General features: G+C 44.3%; 1 protein-coding gene across 1 annotated transcript in view; it reads left to right on the top strand.

Moving 5' to 3' along the window:
* Positions 1-19,119, top strand: part of LOC122942102 (zinc finger protein 182-like) — a 95,320-nt gene that overhangs the window by 14,553 nt on the left and 61,648 nt on the right. The window contains exons 3-6 of the mRNA XM_044299598.1: positions 250-355; positions 11,377-11,503; positions 11,835-11,929; positions 12,481-12,586. Coding sequence (XP_044155533.1) covers positions 287-355; positions 11,377-11,503; positions 11,835-11,929; positions 12,481-12,586 — 397 coding nt within the window. The 5' untranslated portion in view covers positions 250-286. The remainder of the gene's footprint in view (positions 1-249; positions 356-11,376; positions 11,504-11,834; positions 11,930-12,480; positions 12,587-19,119) is intronic.

Here is a 19,119-nt window from a genome sequence, read left to right as displayed (position 1 = left end):
GAGAAGGCCTCACTTTGTGCGAGCGCAGCCTTACCTTCATTGTTTACCTGCTCACCATCAACATTGATGCGGTGAGCAGGTATAATTACAACATGTCCCATTCACTTCAAAGGGATGGTGCCTTCCTATACACTTCACCTACTTTGACACCCATCACCCCTGCTGATCCTGAGGATAGGTCATCAATATTAATATCCTGGAAAAACCCTTTTAATTATAGTTACTTTTTTTCTGTATGTGGTAATTTAGGTTACAAATGTGAATGACATAAAAGTTGAAGACATAAATGAACAGACACATTCGAATGGAACCCAGCAGGGTAAGGAGAAAGAATTGCCTACAGATATCTGCACTGGTGAGTGATGCGCACTAAGGGCAGAAAATGACCTATTATTTTTTTACTTTCCACTATTCAATTCATTTCAAATTATGGCTCATGGGGACACATTTAATAGTCATCTTACTATAATTTATTATTATCATTTATTATCAGATAGCAAGAATTGGCGTATGCGTAGTAGATATGCACAGTAGACTTTATTTGGCTTTTCCCTGCTCCTGGGATCAGAACTGCGCATTCTGCAGTTGAACTCTTGCCAACGAATAGGCAACATTTCAGGGACAGTAATGATGCCTGGCCCTGTCAATCAGTGGGAGAGAGAGAGTGGCTAAAGCGGTAAGGCGGTGGTGAAGCGGTGCAGATAGGGTCTGGACCCGCCCGTTGGTGCTCCGAACCCCAATCATTAGCATAAAAATAAAAGTCATACTTTCGCTAAAAGGACATAACAGATTGCTGCAAGACAGGAGTTGCTGCAATCAGCACTAAACCCTATCTGGCAGTATGCCTGGTTTACTAGGGATGATCATGCTGACAGATGCTCTTTAACAGCCTCCGGACCGCCTAACGCAGATCTGCGGTCCGGAGGCGGCAGCTCTGTGCAGAGTGACGCATATACGCGTCATCTCGCGAGAGCCGTGACTTCCTGTGAACGCGCGCACACAGGCGCGCGCGTTCACAGGAACGGAAGGTAAGAGACAGGATCTCCAGCCTGCCAGCGGCGATCGTTCGCTGGCAGGCTGGAGATTAACCCCTAACAGGTATATTAGATGCTGTTTTGATAACAGCGTCTAATATACCTGCTACCTGGTCCTCTGGTGGTCCCTTTTGTTTGGATCGACCACCAGAGGACACAGGTAGCTGTGTAAAGTACCACAAAACACCACTACACTACACCCCCCCCTGTCACTTATTAACCCCTTATGAACCCCTGATCACCCCATATAGACTCCCTGATCGCCCCCTGTCATTGATCACCCCCCTGTAAGGCTCCATTCAGACGTCCATATGATTTTTACGGATCCACGGATACATGGATCGGATCCGCAAAACACATACGGACGTCTGAATGGAGCCTTACAGGGGGGTGATCAATGACAGGGGGGTGATCACCCATATAGATTCCCTGATCACCCCCCTGTCATTGATCACCCCCCTGTAAGGCTCCATTCAGACGTCCGTATGTTTTTTTACGGATCCACGGATACATGGATCGGATCCGCAAAACACATACAGACGTCTGAATGGAGCCTTACAGGGGGGTGATCAATGACAGGGGGGTGATCACCCATATAGACTCCCTGATCACCCCCCTGTCATTGATCACCCCCCTGTAAGGCTCCATTCAGATGTCCGTATGTTTTTTACGGATCCACGGATACATGGATCGGATCCGCAAAACACATACGGACGTCTGAATGGAGCCTTACAGGGGGGTGATCAATGACAGAGGGGTGATCACCCCATACAGACTCCCTGATCTCCCCCCTGTCATTGATCACCCCCTGTAAGGCTCCATTTAGACATTTTTTTGGGCACAAGTAAACGGAAATAGATATTTTATTTTTATTTTATTTTTCTTACAAAGTCTCATATTCCACTAACTTGTGTGAAAAAATAAAATCTCACATGAACTCACCATACCCCTCACGGAATCCAAATGCATAAAACTTTTTAGACATTTATATTCCAGACTTCTTCTCACGCTTTAGGGCCCCTAAAATGCCAGGGCAGTATAAATACCCCACATGTGACCCCATTTCGGAAAAGAAGACACCCCAAGGTATTCCGTGAGGGGCATATTGAGTCCATGAAAGATTGAATTTTTTGTCCCAAGTTAGCGGAAAGGGAGACTTTGTGAGAAAATACAAAAAATAAATCAATTTCCGCTAACTTGTGCCCAAAAAAATAAATTTCTATGAATTCGCCATGCCCCTCATTAAATACCTTGGGGTGTCTTCTTTCCAAAATGGGGTCACATGTGGGGTATTTATACTGCCCTGGCATTTTAGGGACCCGAAAGCGTGAGAAGAAGTCTGGGATCCAACTGTCTAAAAATGCCCTCCTAAAAGGAATTTGGGCCGCTTTGCGCATCTAGGCTGCAAAAAGGTGTCACACATGTGGTATCACCGTACTCAGGAGAAGTTGGGCAATGTGTTTTGGGGTGTCATTTTACATATACCCATGCTGGGTGAGATAAATATCTTGGTCAAATGCCAACTTTGTATAAAAAAAATGGGAAAAGTTGTCTTTTGCCAAGATATTTCTCTCACCCAGCATGGGTATATGTAAAATGACACCCCAAAACACATTCCCCAACTTCTCCTGAGTACGGCGATACCACATGTGTGACACTTTTTTGCCGCCTAGGTGGGCAAAGGGGCACACATTCCAAAGAGCACCTTTAGGATTTCACAGGTCATTTTTTACACATTTTGATTTCAAACTACTTACCACACATTAGGGCCCCTAGAATGCCAGGGCAGTATAACTACCCCACAAGTGACCCCATTTTGGAAAGAAGACACCCCAAGGTATTCCGTGAGGGGCATGGCGAGTTCCTAGAATTTTTTATTTTTTGTCACAAGTTAGCGTAATATGATTTTATATTTTTTTATTTTTATTTCTTACACAGTCTCATATTCCACTAACTTGTGACAAAAAATTTAAAATTCTAGGAACTTGCCATGCCCCTCAAGGAATACCTTGGGGTGTCTTCTTTCCAAAATGGGGTCACTTGTGGGGTAGTTATACTGCTCTGGCAATTTAGAGGCCCATATGCGTGAGAAGTAGTTTGAAATCAAAATCTGTAAAAAATGGCTGGTGAAATCCTAAAGGTGCTCTTTGGAATGTGTGCCCCTTTGCCCACCTAGGCTGCAAAAAAGTGTCACACATCTTGTATCGCCGTACTCAGGAGAAGTTGGGCAATGTGTTTTGGGGTGTCATTTTACATATACCCATGCTGGGTGAGATAAATATCTTGGTCAAATGCCAACTTTGTATAAAAAAATTGGAAAATTTGTCTTTTGCCAAGATATTTCTCTCACCCAGCATGGGTATATGTAAAATGACACCCCAAAACACATTCCCCAACTTCTCCTGAGTATGGCGATACCAGATGTGTGACACTTTTTTGCAGCCTAGGTGGGCAAAGGGGCACACATTCCAAAGAGCACCTTTAGGATTTCACCAGCCATTTTTTACAGATTTTGATTTCAAACTACTTCTCACGCATATGGGCCCCTAAATTGCCAGGGCAGTATAACTACCTTTAACTACAGGCTACAGTGTCTCTAGGTGTGGTCTCTGGTAGGCGACGAGGTCTAGGGATCCGATGGGCTCGATCTATTATTAAGTCCTGGACAGGACAGGAGGGTAGAAGTTTCTGCATAAGGGTCTTCAGATAATCTGTAAGATCTGAGCACCCAATTTCCTCCGGTATCCCCCAAAATGTTGTTATTTCGCCTCGAGCAACCCTCTAAATCATTCAGTTTCACCTTTATGCGGTTAATATCAACTGTTAGTTCCTCATGGTTAATAAGCTGATTGTGAGAATTAGCAAATTCTCCCATCTTCGTCTCCACATGAAGGACCCTGTTTTCCAGGCCCGAGATAGAAGATTTGAGCGGAACTACGCTATGCCGGTCGCTTTGTGCAGGAGCTACAGAATCATGTGGCTATCACGCTCAGCTGCCAAGCCATGCCCTAAAAGTACTTTTTATCCAGAATAAAGGAACAGATCGCGAAGGTAACGTTACGATCGGTTGAGCTAACCCCACAAGATTGTGTCCCTAGTTTAACGTGAATATCCTGGTGACAGACTCCTTTTAACCACTTCAACCCCGCTAGCTGAAACCCCCTTCATGACCAGGCCACTTTTTACACTTCGGCACTACACTACTTTCACCGTTTATCGCTCGGTCATGCAAATTACCACCCAAATGAATTTTACCTCCTTTTCTTCTCACTAATGGAGCTTTCATTTGGTGGTATTTTATTGCTGCTGACATTTTTACTTTCACCAAATTTATTGTTCTACATGTCTTTGATAAAAAAAAATGTTTGGGCAAAAAAAAATAATGGTTTGGGTAAAAGTTATAGTGTTTACAAACTATGGTACAAAAATGTGAATTTCCGCTTTTTGAAACAGCTCTGATTTTCTGAGCACCTGTCATGATTCCTGAGGTTCTGCAATGCCCAAACAGTAGAAAAACCCCACAAATGACCCCATTTCGGAAAGTAGACACCCTAAGGTATTCGCTGATGGGCATAGTGAGTTCATAGAACTTTTTATTTTTTGTCACAAGTTAGCGGAAAATGATGGGGTTTTTTTTTGGTTTTTTTCCTTACAAAGTCTCATATTCCACTAACTTGTGACAAAAAATAAAAACTTCCATGAACTCACTATGCCCATCACAAAATACCTTGGGGTGTCTTCTTTCCAAAATGGGGTCACTTGTGGGGTAGTTATACTGCCATGGCCTTCTAGGGGCCCAGATGCGTGAGAAGTAGTTTGAAATCAAAATCTGTAAAAAATGACCGGTGAACTCCGAAAGGTGCTCTTTGGAATGTGTCCCCCTTTGCCCACCTAGGCTGCAAGGTGTAATTACACCCAAGCCTTCCTATTGAATTGAATGGGAAGGCTTGGGTGTAATTACACCTGCTCACCACTGCAGATGCAACGGCTAGAAGGTAAACAGTGAAGAGGAGGCAGCGCTGACACCGTGCGAGTCTCCTCTTCAAACAATGGAGGCAACAGCAGACTCGGGGAAGATGATGGTCGGAAGACTGCAGTAGTGGCATAATGGTGGCGATGGCATGATGGAGGTCGCAGCAGCCATAGAGAACTTAATGGTTGGCAGGTTGCAGCAGTGGCATGTTGGGGGCAGGCAGGCAGCCATACAGAACATGATGTTTGTCAGGCATCAACAGTGGCAAGATGGGGCACTGCCAGCAAGGACAGACTTATTCATGGGATGATATCATGCCTCCCACAGCACTGAAAACCTTCTCAGAGATGACACTGGAGGCTGGGCAAGAAGGAAGAACAAGAGCTTGCTGTGCCAGTTCGAGCCTCTGTTCCAGTCGCCTGCCCTGAAATCCATGGGGTCAGGTAACATGGTATGAGCCAGAGACTGGTCAGATTTTAGGTAGGCCTGGGGGTGTTGACTCTGTGGGGGCTTAAAGGGGGCTCTCTTTCAAACATGTTGGTGGCAGGAGTTTGTTTGCCTTAAGCGGCAGCAAGCTGCATACACAGTGTTTGCTTATAATAACATCATTTTATTTCCCTTTCTGCGAGAGGAAAACATTCCCCCATTTTGGGGTCTAAAAGCATGAGTAATCATCAGACTGCTTGATCATTCACGGCTTTCCATTGCTCGTACAGACGCTTGAGCATGTACGATGTTGAATTCCAGGGAGTCGGCACGTCACGGGTAAGAGTGGGAAGCAGCAGTCTGTTCTCTCACTGACAGCCCCTTGCGCAAATCAGTGTACTTATTTAGAAAGCGTTGCATCACTGGGGTGATGTCATGTACCATGCAGGGAGCATGTGTTATTTTGCCCAGGTTCAGGGTGGCCAGGAAGTTGAGCCCATTGTCGCTGACCACCTTGCCCATGTGTAGTCGGCGGGGTGACAGCTAGTGGGATGTTTGCTGCTTGATGTATTTTAGCAACCACTCACCAGTGTGGCTACTTTCACCCAGGCCGATCAGCTCCAACATGGCGTGACACATGTGATAGGGAGAAGGGGTAGTGCGAGCGACCCTGTACCCTGCTGCAGTTGGGAACAAACCTGTATCCATGGAGGAGGAGCCAGAGAAGTGCATGGTGTGGGAGTCAGGCCAACACAATCATTTGGGGCTCAAAAGGACCTGACCGTCTTGCTGGGGTGTTGCCTCGTCGCTGCCAGAAAAAACATTGACCCAGTGGGCCATGAAAGACATGTACTGTCCCTGCCTGTACGAGCTGCTTCAGGTGTCTATGATGGCATGAACCTTGCCGCACAGTAAGAATCGCAGGGAGCAGCCCATGTTCTGCACCACGTGAGAGTACAAGCCAGACTCGACTAAATGGTATATAAGCAACTGCAGGTGGCCAGGTGGCAATTAAGCTTGCGCACCATCTGATTGCTTGGCATGCAAAGTTGTTTCCTGGCCACGTATTCCATTATCGATGGCTGACAATGGAGCAAAGGAAGAGTCTGAACGGGAGAAGGGGAAAGGGATGATGACGATGTAAAAGACACTGTACTGCCCATAGATGTGGCTTGGCTACCGCAAGGGGGACCGGGAGTATGAAGGAACACCTGTTCTGGTAGCTGGCTACCACTTCTGCCCATGGGATTGGGTAAAGCTGCTTCATGTGGTTCGATAGAGCTTTAATGGCTACGTTTCTGTTTGCCTGCCCACATCTTATTTTGCTCTTGCACAGTTTGCACAAGGCAATACTTTTGTTTCCCAGCAGCTTTGAGAAAAAATGGAAGACAGAAAATACTCACACTGCAGAGGTAGATGTAGCTGAGGTCAGCTTATCTCTGACACGTTTTGGGCCTAACCTGCCCACAGCATCAGCAGTCCCCCTCCACTACTCTACCCTGACTGCCACTGTTGCTGCCACCAACGTCAGTACTGCAGCTACGGATACCACTACTACGATGTCACTACTACCACCACCAACACAGCTATGCCTGGGGTCTGAAGCCTCCACCCCCTCCTTAGGCCAGTACAAGTGCTGACTGCTTTCACACAGTCGACAACAGGGAGACTGTCTTGACAGTCCGTAGGGCGTGGTGAGGTTTTCTTACTACTTCTTAGGAAAAAGGGAGGCGTCCCACTAGGTAGGGGCAGTGAAGACTGAGAGGACTCCACTGACAAAACACGAAAATCCAGAGTCTGGACCATTTAACATATGTAGAGAGATCCAGCACAGATCATAAAATCAAATCAATACATACATGTGTGGGGACAGAATCTCCGTTACTCCTGTTTAGGAGCAGCCAAGCGAGCGTCCTTCTCTCAGAGTGCCTGCGCCGAATGAGGACCGGTACGGCGCAGGCGTGGGATTTCCGCTGCAGACAGGGCCAGCGGGAGGAGGAGAGCGCTCGCTGGCCCTGTCAATCAAGTGGAGGAGGGGGCTTTTTTTAGATGGAGGATGCGGCGGCTAACAGCAAGTAACCGCCCAACTTGCTGGTAGTGAAGACATTTGCATATCACAAGTACTATTTTTAAAGAATTTAAAGCACAGCCAGAGGTAAGAGGGGTATATATGGACTCTGCGTACATTAGCAATTATATTAAATCCAATACTGAAAATTGCTGTTTGGGGGGTGACAGAAGCCCTTTAAACTTACCGGCAAACCGGATTAGAAGATTTTCATCTTTCCTGAACTCCTTTGATCTATCCATATAGACCCGGAGACATCTTGAGACGTCCAGAGGATGTCTAGCAGGTTCCTCAAAGGAGGTGGAAGATGTTGATAGAACCGGGAGGGATATCACCCGGTTGATGTTCTGGAAGGAAGGAACTTTGGGCCTAAAATACGGGAGGAATCTAAGAAGGACCCGGTCATGTAAGAAGATAGTATAGGGCTCATGTGCTGAGAGAGCTTGAAGCTCAGAGGCCCTCTTGGTCGAAGTCGCTGCAAGGAGAAACACAAGCTTCCAAGTAATGAACTTGAAATCCACCTCCTCTAACGGTTCAAAGGGGGGAGATGCTAACCCCCTGAGAACTACTGATAAATCCCATTAAGGAATGGGTCTCAGTACTGTAGGCTTTAATCTTTCAGCTCCTTTAAGGAACCATTTGGTGAGCGGGTCCTGAGAAAAAGACCTGTTGGGGAAAGCTGAGATAGCTGAAACTTGAACCCTCAGAGTAGAAGGGGCAAGGCCTCTATCAAGGCCGTCTTGCAGGAACTGAAGGATAGCAGAGAGGGGCGGATCTGCAGACGCCACCTCCTTTGAGGTACACCAGGATGAGAATATCCTCATAATACGACAGTAGGCTATCTTGGTAGAGTCCGCTCTAGAATAAGACAGCATTCTCAGGACCGAGTCTGAAACCCTTCTACTCCTGGAAGGGACTGATCAACCTCCAGGCTGTCAGGTTGAATCTGAGCAGAGGTGAGTGTCCCACGACACCAGGGTTTGCTGCGGGGGGAGCCTCCAATATTGTCCTCAACTCATCTGGGTGAGCTGGGTAAACCAGGATCTCTTCAGCCAAAATGGTATGATGGCAATAACCAAGGCCTGATCCTGACAGATTTTCATCAATACCCTCGGAATCATGGAAAACAGAGGGAAGACGTAAGCCAGCCTGAACCTCCAGGATATTGACAGAGCTTCTATCGCCAGGGGGTTGTCCTCCCTGTAAAGGGAGCAAAACCTCTCAACCTTGGCATTGAACCTTGTTGCCATGAGATCCACCTCTGGCATACCCTACTTGAGGATTATCTGCTTGAATATCTCCGGATGTAAAGACCACTCCACCTGTTCGGGAGGACAGAAAAAAAACACAATGGGCTGGGGGTTGACTCCCTCCTTTTAAGGAGATACTTAATTGGTTAATTGGGTTATTATGCATGGGCTCATTAAACATTCCGCTGGTCCTACCAGTCCATGGGGGGGGTGGTTAACCCCATCTGTGCTGCTGGTAGGACTTAAGGGAATGGTGTGTGGACTCCGTATAAATCCTCTATAGCAGGTGTATGCCATTTACTCCAAAGAGAAAAGGAGAAGGGGTGGAACAAAATAATGAGCCAAACCACAAAAAGAAATGTATAAATGAAAAATGTCACTTTTGAAATTAAAATGCTAACCTGATCTATCATTGGAAAACATATTCTTACATGAAATGGAATCATTAGGCCCCTTTCACACTGGCGAGAATTCCGCGCGGGTGCAATGCGTGAGGTGAACACATTGCACCCGCACTGAATCCGGACCCATTCACTTCAATGGGGCTGTGTACATGAGTCACTTGTGTGTTGCGTGAAAATCGCAGCAAGCTCTCTATAAGTTTGTAAAAAAAAGTTTTAAATACCTTGAGGGGTGTAGTTTCTAAAATGAGGTAACTTTTTTGGAGTTTCTACTCTAGGGGTGCATCAGGGGGTCTTCAAATGTGACATGGCAGCTTAAAATTATCCCAGTGATATCTGCCTTCCAAAAACCATATGGCGTTCCTTAATTTCTGCGCCCCTGCCGTGTGCCCGTACAGCCTTTTATGACCACATATGGGGTATTTCTGTAAACTACAGAATCAGGGCAATAAATATTGAGGGTTTTTTGGCTGTTAACCCTTGCTTTGTTACTGGAAAAAATGTATTAAAATGGAAAATCTGTCAAAAAAGTGAAATTCTGAAATTTCATCTCCATTTTTCATTAATTCTTGTGGAATACCTAAAGTGTTAACAAAGTTTCTAAAATCAGTTTTGAATAACTTGAGGGGTGTAGTTTCTAAAATAGGGTCTTTTTTGGGTGGTTTCTACAGTCAAGTTTAATACCACTTGAAAAATTGCAAAAAATCATATTTAGCATGACTGGATCTTAACAAGGTTCTAAGTAGAGCTTTAAGAAGAAATGGGAGTGAGACAAAACATTTTTTGAGCATTCAATTTAATGAAAACAATGAATAAACTGAAACAGGCTGTTTTTCAGCTGATTAAACATTTAGGACCACACCTCCAAAAAAAAAAAAGAAACTCCCCCGAAACAGAAATCCAACTTCCAAACATGAAATCAGTAATAAAAATCTGTTTCGGCAAGCTTGATGCAAGCGTTTCCATGAGGTGAGTGGGAACATTTCTCCAAGTGGTGAACACGGCCGCACGAAGGCCATCTACTGTCTGGAACTGTTGTCCATTTTTGTAAACTTCCCTTGCCATCCATCCCCAAAGGTTCTCAATTGGATTTGGAACAGGGGAACACGCAGGATGGGCCAAAAGAGTGATGTTATTCTCCTGGAAGAAGTCCTTTGTCCTGCGGGCATTGTGTACTTTAGCGTTGTCCTGTTGAAAAACCCAGTCGTTACCACACAGACAAGGGCCCTCAGTCATGAGGAATGCTCTCTGCAACATCTGGACATAGCCAGCAGCCGTTTGACGCCCCTGCACTTCCTGAAGCTCCATTGTTCCACTGAAGGAAAAAGCACCCCAGACCATTATGGCGCCCCCTCCAAAAAAAAGCCTGTTTCAGTTTAATCGTTATTTTCAATTAATTGAATGCTCAAAGAATGTTTTGTCTCACTCTCATTTCTTCTTGTTGCATGTTGAAGCTCTACTTGGAACCTTGTTAAGATCCAATGTAAAATATATTATTTTTTTTGCCATTTTTCAAGTGGTTTTAAACTTTTTATCTGTATTATTATGTAAGCCTCACAAAGTGACTTTAGACCTGAACTGGTCTTAAAAAGTGGGTTTTGGAAATTTTCTGAAAAATTTCAAGATTTGCTTCTAAACTTCTAAGCCTTCTAACGTCCCCAAAAAATAAAATGGCATTCACAAAAATGATCCAAACATGAAGTAGACATATGGGAAATGTAAAGTAATAACTATTTTTGGAGGTATTACTATCTATTATAAAAGTAGAGAAATAGAAATTTGGAAATTTGTTAATTTTTCAAAATTTTGGGTAAATTTGGGTATTTTTTATAAATAAAAATGAAATGTTTTGACTCAAGTTTACCACTGTCATAAAGTACAATATGTGACGAAAAAACAATTTCAGAATGGCCTGGATAAGTAAAAGCGTTTTAAAGATATCACCACATAAAGTGGCACATGTCAGATTTGTAAAAAAAATTGCCTAGTCCTTAAAGAGTTTTTGTCATGGGAAAAATCGTTATGTAGCTGACTGACATTAGTGATGTGCTAATGTCAGCAGTACATAACAGTATATTTGTTAACTCCCTGTCTGCTGCCGTTTTCTTAAAAAACAGACTTTTATAATATGCTAATGAAGCATCTATAGTGTCAGAATATACCCTTCTGACAAAGTTGACATGGTTTCTCTTTTTACCTCACTAAGTTTGTATCTTTGTATCAGGTTCCTATCAGATGTCAGGATGTCACTGTCTATTTCTCCATGGAGGAGTGGGAGTATTTAGAAGAACACAAGGATCAGTATGAGGACATTATTACACAGAATCACCAGACTCACACCACACCACCGGGTAAGAGGAGACCTTTCTGGTCTTTGACATCAAAATTTTAACAAATGGCAATTTGTTTTGTTAGGTTGTATACACATTTAGCTTTTCGTCATATTTTTGTGCTATAATTTCTAATACATTTTGAATTTTTTTTATAAAAATTGCACATATGAATGCAGCCTCAAGCAATGGCTCTTATAAAATATTTACACTTTAATTTGGGACCCAGACCTGCCAAAGAACAAAGCACTGTGTCAACAAGGCAGAGGATCTACGATTATCAGGTAATATGCATCACTGGAACATCCCATATAAACAATGTATTCATCCACAATTTATGTGTCTTCCATAGATGAATCCAGTAAGGAAGAAACACCAGAGAGATGCATCAGTCTATATTCCGAAAGTTATCTAAAAGAAGATCAGAATATCCCACAGGCTCATCAGGTAGATGGAGCTGACCAATGACTTATATCATAGTGTTCAATTGCAGGCCAATAATTTAAACTGTATTCTACTTGAAGTATCTAGGAAGGTGATGCACTGAAATTTTTCCTTGGTATGCTGTCATCAAATATTTTGTTAGAATTTTAGAAAATACATTTTTAGGTCTCTAAACTTTTCATTTTTCTTAAAGGGGTTTCCGGGATTTTAATATTGATGACCTATCCTCAGGATGGGTCATCGATATCAGATCAGTGGGGGGTCCAACACCTGGCACCCCCCCCCCCCCCAATCAAATGGTTGAAGAGAAGGCCTCACTTTGTGCGAGCGCAGCCTTACCTTCATTGTTTACCTGCTCACCATCAACATTGATGCGGTGAGCAGGTATAATTACAACATGTCCCATTCACTTCAAAGGGATGGTGCCTTCCTATACACTTCACCTACTTTGACACCCATCACCCCTGCTGATCCTGAGGATAGGTCATCAATATTAATATCCTGGAAAAACCCTTTTAATTATAGTTACTTTTTTTCTGTATGTGGTAATTTAGGTTACAAATGTGAATGACATAAAAGTTGAAGACATAAATGAACAGACACATTCGAATGGAACCCAGCAGGGTAAGGAGAAAGAATTGCCTACAGATATCTGCACTGGTGAGTGATGCGCACTAAGGGCAGAAAATGACCTATTATTTTTTTACTTTCCACTATTCAATTCATTTCAAATTATGGCTCATGGGGACACATTTAATAGTCATCTTACTATAATTTATTATTATCATTTATTATCAGATAGCAAGAATTGGCGTATGCGTAGTAGATATGCACAGTAGACTTTATTTGGCTTTTCCCTGCTCCTGGGATCAGAACTGCGCATTCTGCAGTTGAACTCTTGCCAACGAATAGGCAACATTTCAGGGACAGTAATGATGCCTGGCCCTGTCAATCAGTGGGAGAGAGAGAGTGGCTAAAGCGGTAAGGCGGTGGTGAAGCGGTGCAGATAGGGTCTGGACCCGCCCGTTGGTGCTCCGAACCCCAATCATTAGCATAAAAATAAAAGTCATACTTTCGCTAAAAGGACATAACAGATTGCTGCAAGACAGGAGTTGCTGCAATCAGCACTAAACCCTATCTGGCAGTATGCCTGGTTTACTAGGGATGATCATGCTGACAGATGCTCTTTAACAGCCTCCGGACCGCCTAACGCAGATCTGCGGTCCGGAGGCGGCAGCTCTGTGCAGAGTGACGCATATACGCGTCATCTCGCGAGAGCCGTGACTTCCTGTGAACGCGCGCACACAGGCGCGCGCGTTCACAGGAACGGAAGGTAAGAGACAGGATCTCCAGCCTGCCAGCGGCGATCGTTCGCTGGCAGGCTGGAGATTAACCCCTAACAGGTATATTAGATGCTGTTTTGATAACAGCGTCTAATATACCTGCTACCTGGTCCTCTGGTGGTCCCTTTTGTTTGGATCGACCACCAGAGGACACAGGTAGCTGTGTAAAGTACCACAAAACACCACTACACTACACCCCCCCCTGTCACTTATTAACCCCTTATGAACCCCTGATCACCCCATATAGACTCCCTGATCGCCCCCTGTCATTGATCACCCCCCTGTAAGGCTCCATTCAGACGTCCATATGATTTTTACGGATCCACGGATACATGGATCGGATCCGCAAAACACATACGGACGTCTGAATGGAGCCTTACAGGGGGGTGATCAATGACAGGGGGGTGATCACCCATATAGATTCCCTGATCACCCCCCTGTCATTGATCACCCCCCTGTAAGGCTCCATTCAGACGTCCGTATGTTTTTTTACGGATCCACGGATACATGGATCGGATCCGCAAAACACATACAGACGTCTGAATGGAGCCTTACAGGGGGGTGATCAATGACAGGGGGGTGATCACCCATATAGACTCCCTGATCACCCCCCTGTCATTGATCACCCCCCTGTAAGGCTCCATTCAGACGTCCGTATGTTTTTTACGGATCCACGGATACATGGATCGGATCCGCAAAACACATACGGACGTCTGAATGGAGCCTTACAGGGGGGTGATCAATGACAGAGGGGTGATCACCCCATACAGACTCCCTGATCTCCCCCCTGTCATTGATCACCCCCTGTAAGGCTCCATTTAGACATTTTTTTGGGCACAAGTTAACGGAAATAGATATTTTATTTTTATTTTATTTTTCTTACAAAGTCTCATATTCCACTAACTTGTGTGAAAAAATAAAATCTCACATGAACTCACCATACCCCTCACGGAATCCAAATGCATAAAACTTTTTAGACATTTATATTCCAGACTTCTTCTCACGCTTTAGGGCCCCTAAAATGCCAGGGCAGTATAAATACCCCACATGTGACCCCATTTCGGAAAAGAAGACACCCCAAGGTATTCCGTGAGGGGCATATTGAGTCCATGAAAGATTGAATTTTTTGTCCCAAGTTAGCGGAAAGGGAGACTTTGTGAGAAAATACAAAAAATAAATCAATTTCCGCTAACTTGTGCCCAAAAAAATAAATTTCTATGAATTCGCCATGCCCCTCATTAAATACCTTGGGGTGTCTTCTTTCCAAAATGGGGTCACATGTGGGGTATTTATACTGCCCTGGCATTTTAGGGACCCGAAAGCGTGAGAAGAAGTCTGGGATCCAAATGTCTAAAAATGCCCTCCTAAAAGGAATTTGGGCCGCTTTGCGCATCTAGGCTGCAAAAAGGTGTCACACATGTGGTATCACCGTACTCAGGAGAAGTTGGGCAATGTGTTTTGGGGTGTCATTTTACATATACCCATGCTGGGTGAGATAAATATCTTGGTCAAATGCCAACTTTGTATAAAAAAAATGGGGAAAGTTGTCTTTTGCCAAGATATTTCTCTCACCCAGCATGGGTATATGTAAAATGACACCCCAAAACACATTCCCCAACTTCTCCTGAGTACGGCGATACCACATGTGTGACACTTTTTTGCCGCCTAGGTGGGCAAAGGGGCACACATTCCAAAGAGCACCTTTAGGATTTCACAGGTCATTTTTTACACATTTTGATTTCAAACTACTTACCACACATTAGGGCCCCTAGAATGCCAGGGCAGTATAACTACCCCACAAGTGACCCCATTTTGGAAAGAAGACACCCCAAGGTATTCCGTGAGGGGCATGGCGAGTTCCTAGAATTTTTTATTTTTTGTCACAAGTTAGCGGAATATGATTTTATATTTTTTTATTTTTATTTCTTACACAGTCTCATATTCCACTAACTTGTGACAAAAAATTTAAAATTCTAGGAACTTGCCATGCCCCTCAAGGAATACCTTGGGGTGTCTTCTTTCCAAAATGGGGTCACTTGTGGGGTAGTTATACTGCTCTGGCAATTTAGAGGCCCATATGCGTGAGAAGTAGTTTGAAATCAAAATCTGTAAAAAATGGCTGGTGAAATCCTAAAGGTGCTCTTTGGAATGTGTGCCCCTTTGCCCACCTAGGCTGCAAAAAAGTGTCACACATCTTGTATCGCCGTACTCAGGAGAAGTTGGGCAATGTGTTTTGGGGTGTCATTTTACATATACCCATGCTGGGTGAGATAAATATCTTGGTCAAATGCCAACTTTGTATAAAAAAATTGGAAAATTTGTCTTTTGCCAAGATATTTCTCTCACCCAGCATGGGTATATGTAAAATGACACCCCAAAACACATTCCCCAACTTCTCCTGAGTATGGCGATACCAGATGTGTGACACTTTTTTGAAGCCTAGGTGGGCAAAGGGGCACACATTCCAAAGAGCACCTTTAGGATTTCACCAGCCATTTTTTACAGATTTTGATTTCAAACTACTTCTCACGCATATGGGCCCCTAAATTGCCAGGGCAGTATAACTACCTTTAACTACAGGCTACAGTGTCTCTAGGTGTGGTCTCTGGTAGGCGACGAGGTCTAGGGATCCGATGGGCTCGATCTATTATTAAGTCCTGGACAGGACAGGAGGGTAGAAGTTTCTGCATAAGGGTCTTCAGATAATCTGTAAGATCTGAGCACCCAATTTCCTCCGGTATCCCCCAAAATGTTGTTATTTCGCCTCGAGCAACCCTCTAAATCATTCAGTTTCACCTTTATGCGGTTAATATCAACTGTTAGTTCCTCATGGTTAATAAGCTGATTGTGAGAATTAGCAAATTCTCCCATCTTCGTCTCCACATGAAGGACCCTGTTTTCCAGGCCCGAGATAGAAGATTTGAGCGGAACTACGCTATGCCGGTCGCTTTGTGCAGGAGCTACAGAATCATGTGGCTATCACGCTCAGCTGCCAAGCCATGCCCTAAAAGTACTTTTTATCCAGAATAAAGGAACAGATCGCGAAGGTAACGTTACGATCGGTTGAGCTAACCCCACAAGATTGTGTCCCTAGTTTAACGTGAATATCCTGGTGACAGACTCCTTTTAACCACTTCAACCCCGCTAGCTGAAACCCCCTTCATGACCAGGCCACTTTTTACACTTCGGCACTACACTACTTTCACCGTTTATCGCTCGGTCATGCAAATTACCACCCAAATGAATTTTACCTCCTTTTCTTCTCACTAATGGAGCTTTCATTTGGTGGTATTTTATTGCTGCTGACATTTTTACTTTCACCAAATTTATTGTTCTACATGTCTTTGATAAAAAAAAAATGTTTGGGCAAAAAAAAATAATGGTTTGGGTAAAAGTTATAGTGTTTACAAACTATGGTACAAAAATGTGAATTTCCGCTTTTTGAAACAGCTCTGATTTTCTGAGCACCTGTCATGATTCCTGAGGTTCTGCAATGCCCAAACAGTAGAAAAACCCCACAAATGACCCCATTTCGGAAAGTAGACACCCTAAGGTATTCGCTGATGGGCATAGTGAGTTCATAGAACTTTTTATTTTTTGTCACAAGTTAGCGGAAAATGATGGGGGTTTTTTTTGGTTTTTTTCCTTACAAAGTCTCATATTCCACTAACTTGTGACAAAAAATAAAAACTTCCATGAACTCACTATGCCCATCACAAAATACCTTGGGGTGTCTTCTTTCCAAAATGGGGTCACTTGTGGGGTAGTTATACTGCCATGGCCTTCTAGGGGCCCAGATGCGTGAGAAGTAGTTTGAAATCAAAATCTGTAAAAAATGACCGGTGAACTCCGAAAGGTGCTCTTTGGAATGTGTGCCCCTTTGCCCACCTAGGCTGCAAGGTGTAATTACACCCAAGCCTTCCTATTGAATTGAATGGGAAGGCTTGGGTGTAATTACACCTGCTCACCACTGCAGATGCAACGGCTAGAAGGTAAACAGTGAAGAGGAGGCAGCGCTGACACCGTGCGAGTCTCCTCTTCAAACAGCTGATCGGAGGGGGTGCCGGGTGTCGGACCCCCTCCGATCTGATATTGATGACCTATCCTGGGGATAGGTCGTCAATAAATATAACTTGGACAACCCCTTTAACAAAGTAATGGCGAAGGTAGCAAAGGTACGAAAAGGCCACCTTATCGGTTGTGGAGATTTTAACCTAGTGCCTGACGCTGAAGTAGACTCCACAGCCAGCACTAGAGGGCTGTATCCTACTCTCAACCCTCTGCTGCATCGGAAGGAGCTGTATGATATTTGGACATTGAGCGTGACTACTGATGCATCTGAGCGTGACTACTCCTTTTTCTCACCAGTGCATAAAACTTATTCACAAATTGATTTATTCCTTGTTAGTAGATTGCTTCTTCAGCTGGCCACAAACTCCACCGTAGGGATGGTTACATGGTCCGATCACACCGTCATCTCCATTTCAATCCAGGAAACCTATAATGTCAGGGATACTCTGGCGCTGTAGCCCATATATAATCACTAACCCGACACAGAGAGCAGAACTAAGTGACGAATTAGAAGAATATTTTAGACTCAACGTTAAAGGGTTTCTTTCATCAGAAAAATCCCATAAAATCCTGTGCCTGCGCCATCCCGTTTAGTATTTGGCGCAGGCGCAGTGAGTGAAGCCGACATCAGGAGAGCCTCCTTCACTCACTGCGCCTGTGCCGAATACTAAACGGGCACAGAGGAGAACTAGGAAGTCAATCAACTGGACATGGGCGTGCCAAAGGGTGAGAAGACGGAGCCTCTAGGTGCTGTAGCCATGCCCCACTAGCACCTAGAGGCTCATTAGCATATGATAAAAGTCTTCATTTTGAGGGAACAGCGACAGGCAGGGAGATAAAAATCATACTGTTATGTACTGCTGACATTAGCGCATCGCTAATGTCAACCAGATACAGTACGATTTTTCTGATGACAGAAACCCTTTAATTCAGTTTCTAATCCTTACTGTCTGTGGAATGCTCACAAAGCTTATGTCAGAGGGATATTTATCAAACTGGGGCACCGAGCAAAAAAACATAGGGAACAGGAAATGCACACTATACTATTCCAATTAACTGCTTTCTAGAGTCCTTAAGTTCTCTTTCTCCCTAGAGAGAGACACTCAAATCTATTCCCTTAGAACACAATTAAGAGATTGTCTCCTTTTTCCTTCTACATCAATATTGTAATGCATTGCCTGTTAGTGTATGACACTGAGTCATACACTAATAGGTTGCCTAGGAGACCCAGCCTGAGGCTGGATCTCCTGGGCTCCCGTAGAAGGCAGATCCCGATGCTGTGCAGGGCATTGGGCAGCCTCTGCATGACATTGGGCTGCTTTCTGACACATCCAGTCCCCACTACAGCAGCGCGGGGACTCTATGCGCTCCCTCACCCGACAAAAACGCCTTCTATGTTGCGGTCAGCGCGGACCGCGGGATAGAAGGGGTTAATCCACTGGCATAGGCTTTTACAGCAATGCCGGCGGATACAGCAAGGGCCTGGCTACCAGGGACTGCTGGGCCCCTGCAGTGATTGGGCGTGCACCGCTCCAGTGCCCGCCCGATCACCATGACGTACTATTACATCAAATTGCGGGAACACAGTGGCTTCCATGACGTATTAGTACGTCATGTGTCAGGAAGGTGTTAAAACACAATAAAAGGTATTTAAATGTGGTATCAAAATAATCGTACTGACCTGGAGAATGAAGGAAACAGATCAGTTTTACTGCATAGGGATCGCTGTAAAAACAAAACTCATAAAGCTGTGGTGCAATTGTGTTTTTTCAGCTTCCC

The sequence above is a fragment of the Bufo gargarizans genome, chromosome 6, assembly GCF_014858855.1.
Source record: "Bufo gargarizans isolate SCDJY-AF-19 chromosome 6, ASM1485885v1, whole genome shotgun sequence".
Taxonomy (NCBI): Eukaryota; Metazoa; Chordata; class Amphibia; order Anura; family Bufonidae; genus Bufo; species Bufo gargarizans.
The sequence above is the reverse complement of the archived record's forward strand: the minus strand, read 5'-3'. Positions and strand labels throughout refer to the sequence as shown.